Below are 15,122 nucleotides of genomic sequence, written 5' to 3'. Positions count from 1 at the left end.
ATAGCCAATAAATTTTTAACTTTTCTGTAAGAACAGAATTTGCGAATACGTTTCTCTTGCAAATGAATTCAAGAATCGAGCCCCTGTTCTTTTTAGGTGCACTGATGCACTGATGCAATAAGTTAAAGTGAAACAAATATATATTTTCTCTTTCTAACTTAATTGTTGCACTAGTGCAGCAGTGCAGCGAAAAAGAACAGACCAATGATCGCTGCTAATTGAACCGATTTCGGAACGCATTGTCACTTGATTCGACTTGTAACAAGGTAATTTGGTTAATGAGACTTGAATAAAAACAAAGTAATTTGGTTACTAACTAAGACTAATCTCCGTCAATAAATACAAAAAATTGGAAAAGCAACCAATTCCGTTTGTTAATGAAACAAGATATGCCAAACGTCAATTATTCAAGATTGGTTAGAACGACAGTATTAACAAAGAAATATTAAACAGTAATTACTTTTACTATTAAACAGTTAATACTTAATATACTTAATATTGTAAGTGTTTACAAGATAAATATTATATATAGTAATTCCTAACTAAGTACAAAAAATTCAAAGAAATATTTCTTGGTTTATTTCAGAGAGAGAAAGTCCTATAAACTTTGCCCTAAAGCTAACAACATATGATTACAAATTTTTAATAAAAATATTTTGTTGGTACTGGAAAATGATATTTAATACCACATACCAAATTTAAATGAAATATATCTCTAGTTTTCTAAATTTAAAAAATTTTTATACTTTTTAATTTTCATATCCTTTTGAAAATAAACAAGATTATTTCTTTCTCTAAATAATATCCCTGAAGAATATTTTCTTCAAATTTTGTACTTATTATCACCATGTAAGATATATTTTTAAATAATATATTAAGTTATAAATCTTATATTTATTTTCTTTAACAATTAACATCCATTTGTACATTATTAACTTTATGTTTGCAATATTATGTTTTCAGATAAAATTTTGTCCTGCATATACTAAATATAATAAATTTTTGTGATGGTAATCGCAAATTCTAATATGAATAAAAACATAGACATTTTATTAGAAGAAATTGACGAGTTGATGTTGCATAAATTAGAATTAATGGAGGAAAAAATTTGTGGAAATATTCAGATGGAGACATTATTGAAGGATGGCTACATTGAGCTGGCAAAAGCAAAATATATTCGTGGAAAAGAGAACATCAGTATGCTACAGGTTCCAAATAATGAAGACACAGTGACATCCCTGTTTGATTTGGAGACTAAAATGAATGAACATAATGTGCCATGTTTTGACATCAGTTTTAAAAAGTTAAGCGATCCTGCAGAAGGATTAGGGGATCCTATAAAATGGTTTGGTGTATTGGTTCCACAAAACTTGAGGAACAGTCAAAAACGTTTTCAGGATTCTGTCAATCTTGCTACAAAGATAGCAAATGTGCAGGAAGAACTTATTTCTGTACTCTCCAAGCTTAAAACATTATATATTCAAAAAAATAGTTTATGTTCTTCAAACGATATTAAAACTTAATACATATAATTGAAAGTTTTAGAACTTTTTTGTCTTAAATTAGAGTTTAGTATTCATTAAAGTAATAAATACTAATTTATCTACTAAAATATTTCATTTTTTTAATATGTCAAACACTAAATCAGTTACAAAAAATATATATATATATATATATTTGTTATAAACAATGTCTCAAATAAAATATATCTAGAATTGTTTGTAAATTTAATATATTGAGAATGTGAATTGTTCGTATTTTTAAATTATTTTATTTCTTTATCATATGTATATGTATTTACACACAATTGTGATGTAGAAGTTGCACGAATTATATTATTTATGAAATTTTAATTTATTGATATCTTATTATACTATGGAATGTCGAAAGAAAAGTATATACATATTATATATACAAAATTTAATTATAAGGATACGCAATTAAATCTAATTAATCATGTACAAAAGTTACATAAATTCAATTATGTTTGTGAATAGATCAAATAAAAATGAAATTTCCTAAACTACTATTGCACACTTTTGGATGTATGTTTTTAATATTGAAAACTATTTAAATAAAACAATACAATACCTTATTATATACTTTCTAAAAAGTCGAATTTCGATATTAAATATTATAATTACAGGAATCAAAGATTGACACAAAATATTGGTACACTTATACAATAGTTGTAAACTATTTTTACAACAAAATTTTTTTATTTTTAAAAATATTTTTCTAAATAGCTACGACCAAAATATCTCCCCCTCCCCAAAGTAAATTTATAATATTAAATTTCATTCAATGTAAATAAAATTCACTTATATAACGGCAAAAAATTAATAATAAAATAAACTATAAAATCATGTTTAATAATATGTTTAATAAAAATAAATTGTTATAAATACAACCTTTATATGTATAACAGTATTGAAAATTTTATAAAAAAACAAAAAAGTTGATATTATCGATCGTTTCTCTGTACGAAGAATAACGTTATCGATTCATACTGTAACTGTAATTCGCGTTTTCTCCACTAGGGGTCATCTCTATCAATTGTTAACGGTCAGTGAAGAAGCGACTTTCAAAACTGACGCGTACGGTTGCTCATGTGGATCAAACGTTTCATTCAGCCGTTTGTGTATTATTGGTCACGTTCAACGGACCGCCAAGTGTTATAAGCCGGTGACATGTTCATGGAGTATTAATTCACAAGAAGAAACGACAAAATAACCACAAGAATGACGTCGTTGACACTTTTAGCTACCTACGACGAGCTGGTGAGATGTTCGAACGTTTTGATTAATGGAGCCTGCGAAGAAGGTTTGTTAATGATCGTATATAATCTATATTATCTAATATTACTTAGTTTATTAGCTTTTTTGAAAAATCTTTTAGTACAATTTTCTAAAATAATTGAAGTTTTTACAATTATTATGGACATATAGACAATCAGTGTACTACTAAATTATTACTATTATTGTGTGCAGAATTCCTGCAATTTGCTTTAAATCAAGAGGAAATGAGGCAGAAATGGCTGGCGTCGGTGCAAGAATGCCAACGACTCCACTCAGACTTGGACAAGGCTCACAATGAGATTGCAAGTCTTGATAGAAAACTGCGGCATGCAAGAAGAAACTTGGAGGAAGAGAAACGCAAGTGTCGCGCTTTTGAGGAACAGAGGGATTGTTTGGTAGTTAATACTTCTTTTACTGATCAAAGAATTGTTTTATCTTTAGTAAAATACATGTATATTTTTTTCCAGGTGAAACAAATTGATACAGCTAGAGATATCTTGTTTAATGACAGAGGGAGAAGTCTTAATGAAGAAACAAGAGAGAAATTACAATTTCTTAATAACACTTCATTGAATCGTCAAAATAACACACGCAATATTTATGATGTGCCCATTGATAAGTAAATATGAACATCTTTATACTCCAAGATGATTAATAATTGAATTATACAACAACACTGTATTTGTGTTTTAGACTTAACACAATACCGGAGTTAAATTCCACTGGCTCGTTATTGAGTGATCTTAACTGTCTATCCAGATCGGAAGACGATTTGGAGACTAGTGCTATTTTGCAAGGGCAAAAGAAACGTGAATGGAAAGAACATCGCCCCAGCAGCGAATATTCGAAGAAGCATCGTCGTAGCGCATTGCACAAGAGTACGGAATTGAACTCCTCTGATAGAATAGTCGCAACTACTACCGTAGTAATGCCGAAAGAAGGTACAATCACCGCGTCCTCTACAATCGAGGCCATACCTGGCGATGAGAACGCAGATCCTCAGATTCCCCTGCACAATTCACGCAAGCGGCGCAAGAGCAGTACAGAACACAATAAATCAAAATTATCGCACATTGACACAAACGAAGTACCAATCGATATAGCGGTAAATTACCAAATTACATAATTTAATTCTCTATATTTAAATATGAGTATGTAATCAATATTTTATTCGATTTATTTTAGCCATCAGCACCAAAAGCTGAGATTATTACATCAACTTCAGATTCAGAGGACATCTATAAACCAAGTCCAAACATTGGTGGCTACACCATGAATATAAAAATGTCCAGGAGTCATATTTTTGAAGGCAAAACTGTTTTCAAGTCGGAAATATGCACTTCTTGTGGGAAAAGGTAAAAATTTATTTTTCTATATTTTATACAATAACTTGTATTACTTGTAACCACAATTCAGTCATAGGTGAGAAAAGTCTTAATGCCTTTTACAATTTATTAGAATTCAATTTGGAAAATACATGCAGAGATGCAAGACTTGTAGAGCTATGGCTCACCCCCATTGTAAAGATTTAGTACCATTGCCATGTATCCCAACAGGAAATACACCCACATTAAATGGAATTCCCGTGAGTATTACTAATATAAATATATATATATATATATATATATATATATATATAATTTTTACATTAATAAAACATCAATTGCATCAATACAAATGCACTTTTCAGGGCACTATAGCTGACTACACACCTTCAATACGACCCATGATACCTTCCATAGTAGTTCACTGCATTAACGAGATCGAATTACGTGGAATGAACGAGCAGGGATTGTACAGAGTGAACGGAGCAGCCGCCGATGCCAAGTGTCTCAAAGAAAAATTTTTGAAGGGCAAAGGTGCTCCAAATCTATCTAACGTTGATATCTCAACCATTTGCTCTACTTTAAAAGATTTTCTCAGGTACATCATCTGAAATATAGTTATCTGTTTACTTACGAAGATTCCAAGACTTTGGTAATCCCAATTAATTGTAAGATGAATAGCATTTATATAAAATATAAAAACGTTTATGTAGAATAATTTTGTTACTAAAAATGACTATAAATATCTGTTCAAAATAAAACAAAAATTGTTTTTAAAGATTGATTATGAAATATATTTTAATATTTGCTATTATCATATATCATTAATTTTGAGCTTAAATACACATTAACTTTAACAAGGGAATAAAAACAATACTATTTTTTTTAATATATCTCAATATAATACTCAATATTATGAAATTAATATTTAATTTGGATCACTAATTAACGAGTGGATTAATTAACTTATTTATGATCTATTGGTTAACATTTAGTGAATGCTGGGAACAAATTCGATAATTTGTACAGGAATACTTGTATACTCCCACATGTATATACTCCTACGCTATATGTGTAAAGAATATAGTACATACATATATTTATTTGAATTCATATTTACAGATCATTACGTGAGCCGCTAATCACTGTCGGTTTAACGAAAGATTTTGTACGTGCAACGCAACAAACAGACAAACAGGACGTTGACCGTGATCTTTATCAAGCAATATCGCTGTTGCCGCCACCAAACAAAGATACTCTGGCTTTTCTAATGCTTCATTTACAGAGAGTATCGAGTAGCGCAGAATGTAAGATGCCTATTAGTAATCTCGCCAAAGTTTTCGGACCGACTTTAGTCGGTTACAGTTCCCAGGAACCATCTCTCGACCATCTACTGAACGAAACTAAACATCAAGTCGCGGTAAGAAAGATTCCTGGGCGCTATTATGATTGATATAATAGGAAATATAACGTAATGGTACGTTTATATTCTAGATAGTGGAGAGTTTACTTCAAATACCATCTGATTATTGGGCAACTTTCTTGAATCCTACAAATTCAAATGGCATTTCTACTCCGAAAAGAGGAGAATTGAAGCATACACCATCCACAGAGTCGCTTCTCAAACGCAGTATCTCCCGCAGTTTCTTCAATACTCCTCTCACTTCCAGGTAAAAGATGTATAAATTGTATCTTGCCTATATTTAGCACTGTTTATTTTTCTTTTATTTCACATTTCATTTTTATTTACAGTCGTGCTCATATGAGGAAAAACAAGAAATTCTTTGCCACACCACCGTCTAGAATAGGAAACTAATAAGCAAACATTTTTTTTAATTATTTGTTATATTATAATAACAATTTATAATATGATTACATAAGAAATATTCTGATATTTAATGTACTTATATGTATTCTTTTGTAAATATATATCAACATACAATAAATATTTCGATAACACTCGATTTTGATAACATAATATTTTGATTTATTATTTCTTAAAATATTAGTATCGTAAATTGTCAGTTCAATTGTAATCTCTTTTTTTTTAACAGTTTCTAATATATAAATTTATATATTATATATACAGAAGTGTTTAATGTTGAGATATCTTCTGATATAATTATTATCTTATAAAAATTACCTGAATGACATCTGGTAACAATTAAATAAGATATTAACATTAAAAAGATTTAGGATAAATACTTAATATTAATAAATTAAAATATACTAAAATTCATGTACAATCCAACAGATAAGCAGATGTCCGATCAGTCCGATGCCGCATTATTTGAGGTTAGAATTAACCGACGGTGTAGTCCTTAAATTTGATTCGCCAATATTAATGATTGTATGAACTTACTCGCGCACATTTTCGCGTAGGAAATTCAGAAATCGAAATCTGATTTCCGATAATTGAAGATAATTGTTAATATTATTCTTAAAGTTACAAATATATAGGAGAAATGAACGTGCGTTCTCTATTAAGGTTATGTTCCACTATTAAAAACGTTAATTTTGACAAACGCAGATTTTACTGCAGCAGAAATATATTAAAACTTCATGAGAGGGGCATGTACGAGGATATATTTCCCGATACTAGTACGTAAGTATGCGAAATTATTTGTGTAATTTAAGCTTTGTAAGAACTATTGCTTTATACCTCCTGATATTTATATTACATTTATTATTTTATACATCAATTTTATAAAATATGTACATTTTTTCAGAAACGAAATAGTAAATTTATTGAACAATTCATCACAATGTGTCTACGCTGGCTTTGATCCAACGGCAGACAGTTTGCACATCGGCAATTTACTTATCCTGATGAATCTTTTGCACTGGCAGCGAGCAGGGCACCAAGTTGTAGCCCTAGTGGGAGGAGCCACGGGTTTAATCGGTGATCCCAGTCATAGAAAATCTGAACGCGTCGAAATGGAAAGATATCTAATCGAAGAGAACATCAAATCCATCAGAAAGAATATAGAGATGATATTTATTAATCATGAGGATTACTTTTGGAAGAACAACAAAACACCACTGAAGCCTCTGATTGTAGTAAACAATTTGGAGTGGTACACGAACGTAAATGTCATTGAATTCGTCAGAAGTATTGGAAAATATTTTCGGATGGGCACAATGCTGGGCAGAGCTTCTGTCCAATCGCGATTGAACTCTGACACTGGGATGAGTTTCACCGAATTCACGTATCAAGTGTTCCAAGCATATGACTGGCTTCAATTGATGAAGAGATACAAATGTCACTTCCAGATCGGCGGCAGCGATCAGATGGGTAATATTATGTCTGGATACGATCTGATCACTAAAAGTACAAGGAAGGAGGTTTACGGCATAACGCTGCCGCTCATAACGGCCGAAGGTGGAAAAAAATTTGGCAAGTCTCTTCAGAATGCGGTGTGGCTATCGCCGACAAGATCCTCGAACTTCCAGCTGTATCAGTATTTCATCAGAACCAAAGATTCCGACGTCGAGAGATTCTTAAAACTATTCACATTTATACCATTGAGTAAAATTGCTGACATCGTGAAGAGTCATATGAACGATCCAGAACAGAGGACAGCACAGAAAATATTAGCGGAACAAGTTACACTTTTGGTACACGGAGGTAATTAAAAAAATATTAAAATAAATATAATGTAATATTTTATAAATAATATAAATGTATTGGTGATACTTATTGTTATTTATTGCAATTTCTTACAGAGGATGGATTGTTGGCTGCAAAGCGCGCCTCTGCAGCACTGTATGACAAATCAATTGAATCCCTTGTAAGATTAAATCCTTCGGAGTTAACGGATGTATTTGAAGGTGCAACCATAGTAGATATTTTATCCGAGCCAGGAATCACTGTATATGAGTTAGCAAAAAAAGTGAAATGCTTTAAGACTGATCATGATGCTGAACGAATCATAACGGCAGGTGGATTTTACATTAATTATCAAAGAATTTCTAATTTAAATGAGGTAATTGTACCTGGCATCCATATACTAAGTAATAATTTATCATTGCTTAGAGTTGGTAAAAAAACGTATCATATAGTCCGATGGCAATAAAATCATCTTAAAAATATGTATAAATGTATAATAAACAATATATTTTAGTACTCAGAAAATTTATGATTATACAACATTTCTTCTTTTGATATATACATATATATGTATATATTATACATAAATTATATACATAAATATAATCATGGAAGAGAGACATTATGAAAAATTAATTCATAGTCCTGTATTTGTAATCCATTCTTACATTTAAAATCGCCTTAAGATGTTGTAAACAATGTCATAAAGACGTAGCATGTCTTAAGACTGTCTTAAAAGAGATAAATATTAGCTAAAATAATAAAATTGTATATATATTTTTAAACAACAAGAAACTAGACCGATGATTTTTCTATCAAAGTGGAACTTAATATTTTGCCTCATATTTTCTATGTGAATTTTTAATTAAGTTAAACAATAATTTAATGATAATGATAAATGAAAATTTTTAAACAATGCAATATATTTTTTTTTGCTTAGTACAGACATACAAAACTATATGCATTTATATTTTTTTCTAATTGTATATATCCCACATAGATATATAACCATCTTTACCAGTTGCTGCCATTAAACACTTAGTATCATAAGCCTCAACTTTACATTGCGAATATACAATATCATATATACTCGCTCTGTGTTCCTTTAATATCGCGAGTGGTCGTAATTTCTTCCAAGAGAACAACATCATACGTCCGTCCCAGCAGCCAGCTGTGACAATCTTTTTATCTGGTCTTATAGAAAGAACAGATATGCCGGAAACATGCTCCAAGAGTTTCATAGATTTGTGCGATAAAATGTGACTCGGCGACATTTCGAAAATCTAAAACCATTTATAAATGTAAAGTATCAATATGGAATGATGCATTTTTTTAGAATTAGAAGTCAATTTTATTCGTAATACCTCTAATTTCTCTGATGCGCTACCAAGAATACCTTGCATCAGAGAGGCGTCAAAGTCGAAAGTCATCGGATAGTGTTCCACAGTGAGAGAACTAAGGACATCATTCTTTCTCATATCCCACAATAGTAACTGTCCAACCTCGTAAGCGACTAGAACCAAGTCGTTCATATCCGCCAACGATTTTATCGCCATTACTGTACCCAATTTATTATTATAGGACAGTTTGGATGGATCTAATGTCGATTCCACTTTGAATGTCTTCAATGATAACATTCCTACGACAGAATTATCGAGTGGAATCAACATTGCATTCTTCTCAGGTAACAATTGAGACCTGCGGTATTAATTTATTAGTATTCATTTTAAAAGACTTAGTTATCAATGCTTACAATATATTTTTATTTGTTAATACATATACCTGCAAAAACTGCAGTATTCATAATCAACACTTCTATCTAATATCCAGTTTGAATCGTTCATTTTGTACACATCGACTACTCCATGTCTCCGTTGTACTATCAGATCAGTCTTGTCAGTTGTATGTAAATTAAAGCACGGACTGTGTCCATCTGATAATTGACACTTTATCCTGTTCGTCTACAACATGATAAAAAAAGATTTAACTCCTGTAACAAATCTCGATATGCTTCTCTGCACAAATTTATATTAAGAATACAGTATTTCTCTCCTCCATTCTTATATTTCAATTTCTATTAAATTTATTTAAATTATTTATCAATAAATCTAAAAAAATTATTAATAATTATTAATTATTTTAGAAATCATTTATACTATTACAATTTACTAAAAAGAGTAGTACAATTTATTAAAAACAAGTTTACCTTTAAATCCCAAATGTGAACCGTACCTCTCCCGTCGCCGGCGTAGAGATGCTCGACATCGGAGTTGATCGAGAACAATAAACTGTGCACGTTTTCATCCATGTCGCCGCGCAACAGAAATTTCGGGTCTGGCGGTCTCGACATCGTCTTTGCAGTTTCGTTTTTCTTATTCGAAATATCACGTAGGATATAAAATCCGGGATAATATAATGCATATATACGACATATCTATGATAGGTTATCCCATCATTGTTCAGTGTTATCGAAGTTTCTCAATCCGCTCTTGAATTATCGCATTGAAATATAAGACAGAAAATGACTCCGTTATTCGCAATTTTATTTCATTGTGATTCACCACTGTTAATTGATCGTCGTCACAAATGAAACTTCTCATAATACTTGTCAGCGCTTGTCAAAACGTCACCGCAGAGTCGCCACTTCCATACTGCCGAATCCGTTAAAAAACGAGGCAACCTGTGCACCGAGCAGCAGCACCGAGAAAATTGATCCAAACTGATCACCTTCGATCAGAAGTGGCTCTACGATGTGACCGCAAGAATGTTTTATTAGACAAAGCTATTGTTCTTACCGACGAAATGCAGGATCTGTACCTTTTTAGCGCCGCGGTGTCAGCGATTGTTATTTTACTTGTCGCGTTTATCGTGATTGTCTTTAACAGGTACATCACACGTTTGATAGCATATTGTTTGAGCCTTATAGTTAAATCATCTGTTGGTTTTTTCGCAGTATCGCATGGGTGTTTATCGTCATCAGTATCTACGCGATTGCCAGTTTCTATGCCGTTCAGGTGGCACAGGGTGTGGACCGTTTGCTGACGAGGTTCAACATTATAAGCGACAAGTTCATCACGAGGTACGAGATCAAGGATTCATGCAGCGTCTGCAGCAAGAACACCTGCAAGAGACACAAATTGCTGCCGCATTCGACCAAGGTCAAAGTTCCAAAAGACTTTGACCATGCATTGGAGCAAGTAATTAATCGTTACACTGTTTTTGTTTAATTTTATATAAATTTGACATTATTATGGCTATGTTATCTTGTAGCTTTTGGAAGAGGTGCTGCAAATCTACGTCTGCACGTGGTACTCAGATTTCTCAGCGAACGAGGCTTTCATACAACAGCTTCGTCTAGCTATAACAACAGCAGCAAAGAACATTACTGTACGACTATTGCGCGTGGACGCAGCGACCATCACCTTCGACGGCCTGATCCCCTTGGCTATACAACACGCTGAAGACTGGAATACATTGCTAAAAATGTCCAAGTCTGATGTTAAAATGCCCCAGGAATACATTGGGACATGTTTGAGCTCGAAAATTCATCCAGCTGCTTATTCGAGAGAGGCTGAGTTGAATTATTTACGGGGACTGGTCACTGCACTGCTGCCGCATTTGTTACCAGCAATACACGTCTCGACGAACAACAAAGTAATAATTTTTTAAATTTTAGTTTTTATGGATATTATATTCTTATGAATATTTGAGAAATTTATAATATACAAAAAATAATTATGAGATTTTATATGCTTTTTTAAATTTGTGTACTTTGTTAGGTGATACTTCGAGAAATTTTGGCAAATTGGGTGCTATTACCAGCAATTGATGCACTTGCGGATCCAGAAAATATAAATATGCTGGTGACATTATCTACTCATCATGACACCACTTTATCTAATTCTGCGGAGATTGTCACCGTACCCATACTGCAATCTTGGGTTACAGTTCCAGTGATGCATTCGCATATCACACACAGTTGCTTCAAACCATCTTTAAATGACATCTTAAATGATCCTGAACTATTATATATGTTTATGCAGCACATCAAAGAATCAGGACCCATGAATCTTCTTCAATTTTGCTTAGATATTGGTACACGTAAAACTGTTGTGATGTATAGGTATTCTTTTACTTACAAGTCAATTTATTATCTCCAATTCAAGATAAATTCAAGCTTTTTAAATTAAATATTAATTTTATAATGTTACATTTTATATAATAAAATAATTTATTATAGCTTACAGTCAAGAGATGGAAAAATAATTATTATATTTAAAAAAAAAATATTGTTTTTAATCTCACTTCTTGAAATTAATATGTGTTTAAACTATTAATTTTGTAATAGTAAATATTATGTTAAGAATTATAGTCTTAAATTTTTTAAATTATTTTCTAAATAGATCCATAATTGTTTTTAGTAATGAAATAATTATTTTGCATAATATTTTATTTATATTAAATATAAATGTTATTTGACTATATACGATTAATTTAATCAAATTAGACAAGATAACATAGCCTCATAAATCTATGACTAGAATCTTGAAATGTAACTTCGTTGTAAATAGAAGGATACCTGTAATTTAATATAAATTTTTTTAATAATAATAATTTATATTATTTATTTCTAGATGATCTCAGTAAACGTATGTTAAATCCAGAAATGTCGACTAGTGCTGAAAAAAGCTTGTATGAAGATGTTCGAAGTATGTACATGATGTATCTTGATCCTGACGGTCCAGAATATCTGTATCTACCATTACATATATCGAAAGGTATACGACAAAGTAAGTCATTTGTACATAAATAATTTCAGTTTCAAACATTATTGTGAAACACAATATATGAATATGTGTACATATTTATTTCTAGTATTAGAAGGTGGGCCCGAAAAAATTCAAGAACTACGGACATCACGGCCCTTCTATCAAGCTCACCAAGAGGCACATTCGCTCCTAGAAAATACTTGTTTACCATCATTTCATCATAGTTATCAAGTAAAAAAAATTTTATGATCTATATATCATATATTAGTATATTATAATGTTCAGTATTTTTAATTTTAAACGTATTAAATCTGATTATATTAAAACTTTAATAATAAAATTTCATATTCTGATAACTTTATTTGTTGTATTTTTCAGTTATATAAACTCTTATGCGGTCATTTGTCCGAACAAACAAAGGCTACTGCAACAGCTAAGTAAGTAAGCAATCTAAGATGTACTCTTGTATTTTTAAACTCTTCAGAAATATTACTTTTTATTGCTATAATTTTGCTATTTTATTTTGTGATTATTTTTGCATGTTTAAGTTAGAACTATATAATGAATATGAAATAGAGAAAATGGAAAGAAATGTTTTTAGACATTTTGGAAGTTTTTTATAACTTGTAAAATGAATATTTTATGATATAAATTTAGACATAACTTATACGTGCTAGTTCTCAATAAAATTGTTATAATTTATAATCATCCAGGCACGTATATTCGCTTACAGTGCAAGCGGAGGTGCATCTACGCCTACACGATTTAATAATCAACAAAGCAAAGTCGACGGCGTCTTACGCACGACTGCAGTCGATGGTACCCCATTTCAACTACAAGGCGCCTACCCGGTCGAAGAGGTAGATTGCACGGCTCGAGCGTATAACGAAATCAAGGGCTTTGGTGATAAGACTCGCGACTTAACGACGTGGCGAGTCGCCGTTCCACATGTGGATGGTGGTGGTGCGCAACCTGTGTACATGATTGCCATTCACAGCGTGGCGGAGGCTAAATCGTGGACGGTCCTACGACAGGATCAAGATTTCTACACACTACGCACGCGACTTATCGAATTCCATGGTGATAAAGAATTGAACGATTCACCGTTACCATCACGCAAGAATCCGCACTTGCCTCTCGCAGCTAACCGTCAGCGTTATGAGGAGTTTCTGCAAAAATTGCTGTCCAAACCGGTATTGAGAAGTAGCGAACTCCTTTACACCTTTCTCACAACACCGAACTTGAAGCCATACTTTGCGAACTACAGCACACCCGATCTCGGAATTCTCTATCAGAGTATGGCTTATAAATTGCGAAAGGAGAAAGGACAACATCTTGACAAATTCATGAGCACTTTTCTGGCATCAACTAATACGAAATACGAGCACATGGATATGGGTGTCGAACCATCGAGCGAACATCTCAGCGAAACAGAGAGCAAAGGTAGAAAGTTGATAGACGAGGTGTTTGGCAATAATCTGAATCTACCGGTTACTTTCCAAAATTTGCCATGCAGTTTACCGCAACGTGATCACGTGAAAGGTGCAAGTTTATGCATCATAGAGGCTCGTAAGTTCAAGATATATTTTTCATATGCACGTTTATGCAATTACATATGATGGTTGTTAAAAATAATATTATTGTGTTACAGTTGATAGTCTACTAGATGTACCTTTGATTATATCGCGACTTTTCTGGATGTTTGCCATCTTATCGCGCAAAAGAATAGATCCTATCGTGAATGCGCTGTTTTACAACACTTTGATTAAGCTTCTGAGTGGTGGTCGTGCTTCCATCGTTGTCAAACTTCTACATGCGAAAATAGTGGGTAAAAATTATATGAAAGACTTTCCTTCGCAAGGAAAATTTCGAAATTACTACGAAACGGCAAAGGAGGGACTACATTCCTTATGGTGGTTAATGGGATTTTCCAAGCCTTGGAACAATCTGATGGATTCCCTTTTAGATCCTTTACAAAATGCGCCGTTCAATAAGCATCTCGCGTATCTTTTACTAGATCATCTCCTACTAAATCTTTTTCCAGAACTAACTGCATAATATATTACAATCGTTTTTTGTTGTTTACATAAAAATTGAATAACTGTATATAATGTATAATTCTACAAAGCAATTTGCACATATATAAATATTTCTTTTTGTACATATAATCTAATAATTTTATAAATAAAAATTTTTATTAAGGTTTATTTAAAAAATAGTATAATGTGGAAAGCAAGAGGCGAGAATTTTTGCATGATAAAAAATAATACGCAAATAATACAATTTATGGTTGTGATGAAGTACTCTAATAGATGCACCTTTTTGTGTAAGAAGAAAAAAGTAGCGACAAGTATAATAAGTAAAATTTACCAAGCGTTTTACGCAATAAAATGTAAATGATTTTACATGATCTTACATCATGATCATCGATGTAAACAGTAATTCATTACACAAGATAAATTATACAAGAATCAGATTTTATCCAAATAGAATATAATAAAAATTATGTTCTATTTTTAAAATATTACATATTTTTATTTTTTAATATTAAAATCAGATATATTAACAATTTTATAACTTAATTACTTTATTTGTAAAGAGTTTTTCAATTTATAATACT

The 15,122-nt window shown here is 31.7% G+C and overlaps 5 protein-coding genes across 7 annotated transcripts; 4 read left to right on the top strand and 1 right to left on the bottom strand.

Annotated features, from left to right (window-relative positions):
* The first annotated feature begins 190 nt into the window (after nucleotides 1–190).
* Nucleotides 191–2,075, top strand: LOC105837222 (coiled-coil domain-containing protein 115). 3 transcript variants are annotated; one of them, XR_004962273.1, is made up of 2 exons: nucleotides 191–500; nucleotides 587–665. XR_004962273.1 is itself a non-coding variant. In XM_036283142.1 (2 exons), exon 2 carries the CDS (start codon nucleotides 1,008–1,010, stop codon nucleotides 1,521–1,523), a length of 516 nt encoding a protein of 171 aa, XP_036139035.1. In that variant the 5' UTR covers nucleotides 194–266; nucleotides 964–1,007; the 3' UTR covers nucleotides 1,524–2,075. The 3 variants fall into 3 exon arrangements, 2 of the variants coding, with proteins under 2 accessions (XP_036139035.1, XP_028047799.1); XM_036283142.1 differs by lacking the exon at nucleotides 587–665 and adding an exon at nucleotides 964–2,075 and having other exon boundaries at nucleotides 194–266; XM_028191998.2 differs by lacking the exon at nucleotides 587–665 and adding an exon at nucleotides 964–2,075 and having other exon boundaries at nucleotides 209–500.
* Nucleotides 2,076–2,420: 345 nt separating this feature from the next.
* Nucleotides 2,421–6,069, top strand: LOC105837219 (rac GTPase-activating protein 1). The gene is made up of 10 exons (XM_036283140.1): nucleotides 2,421–2,823; nucleotides 2,991–3,193; nucleotides 3,266–3,417; nucleotides 3,492–3,903; nucleotides 3,984–4,153; nucleotides 4,257–4,383; nucleotides 4,489–4,721; nucleotides 5,246–5,543; nucleotides 5,618–5,793; nucleotides 5,876–6,069. The coding sequence occupies exons 1-10, from the start codon at nucleotides 2,742–2,744 to the stop codon at nucleotides 5,937–5,939; spliced, it is 1,917 nt and encodes a 638-aa protein (XP_036139033.1). The 5' UTR covers nucleotides 2,421–2,741; the 3' UTR covers nucleotides 5,940–6,069.
* Nucleotides 6,070–6,205: 136 nt separating this feature from the next.
* On the top strand, nucleotides 6,206–8,249 carry LOC105835635 (tyrosine--tRNA ligase, mitochondrial). Its single transcript, XM_012679091.3, has 3 exons — nucleotides 6,206–6,728; nucleotides 6,853–7,751; nucleotides 7,850–8,249. Exons 1-3 carry the CDS (start codon nucleotides 6,589–6,591, stop codon nucleotides 8,197–8,199), a joined length of 1,389 nt encoding a protein of 462 aa, XP_012534545.1. The 5' UTR covers nucleotides 6,206–6,588; the 3' UTR covers nucleotides 8,200–8,249.
* Nucleotides 8,250–8,375: 126 nt separating this feature from the next.
* Nucleotides 8,376–10,464, bottom strand: LOC105835634 (guanine nucleotide-binding protein subunit beta-like protein 1). Its single transcript, XM_012679090.3, has 4 exons — nucleotides 9,940–10,464; nucleotides 9,516–9,694; nucleotides 9,098–9,431; nucleotides 8,376–9,016 (listed from the first exon to the last, which is right to left on the bottom strand). The coding sequence occupies exons 1-4, from the start codon at nucleotides 10,081–10,083 to the stop codon at nucleotides 8,711–8,713; spliced, it is 963 nt and encodes a 320-aa protein (XP_012534544.1). The 5' UTR covers nucleotides 10,084–10,464; the 3' UTR covers nucleotides 8,376–8,710.
* An 18-nt stretch (nucleotides 10,465–10,482) lies between these two features.
* On the top strand, nucleotides 10,483–14,962 carry LOC105835633 (sorting nexin-14). Its single transcript, XM_012679088.3, has 9 exons — nucleotides 10,483–10,618; nucleotides 10,687–10,930; nucleotides 11,004–11,387; nucleotides 11,513–11,828; nucleotides 12,368–12,523; nucleotides 12,609–12,733; nucleotides 12,881–12,939; nucleotides 13,236–14,071; nucleotides 14,154–14,962. The coding sequence occupies exons 1-9, from the start codon at nucleotides 10,536–10,538 to the stop codon at nucleotides 14,558–14,560; spliced, it is 2,610 nt and encodes an 869-aa protein (XP_012534542.1). The 5' UTR covers nucleotides 10,483–10,535; the 3' UTR covers nucleotides 14,561–14,962.
* The last annotated feature ends 160 nt before the right edge of the window (nucleotides 14,963–15,122 follow it).

The sequence above is a fragment of the Monomorium pharaonis genome, chromosome 2, assembly GCF_013373865.1.
Source record: "Monomorium pharaonis isolate MP-MQ-018 chromosome 2, ASM1337386v2, whole genome shotgun sequence".
Classification (NCBI taxonomy): domain Eukaryota; kingdom Metazoa; phylum Arthropoda; class Insecta; order Hymenoptera; family Formicidae; genus Monomorium; species Monomorium pharaonis.
The sequence above is the reverse complement of the archived record's forward strand: the minus strand, read 5'-3'. Positions and strand labels throughout refer to the sequence as shown.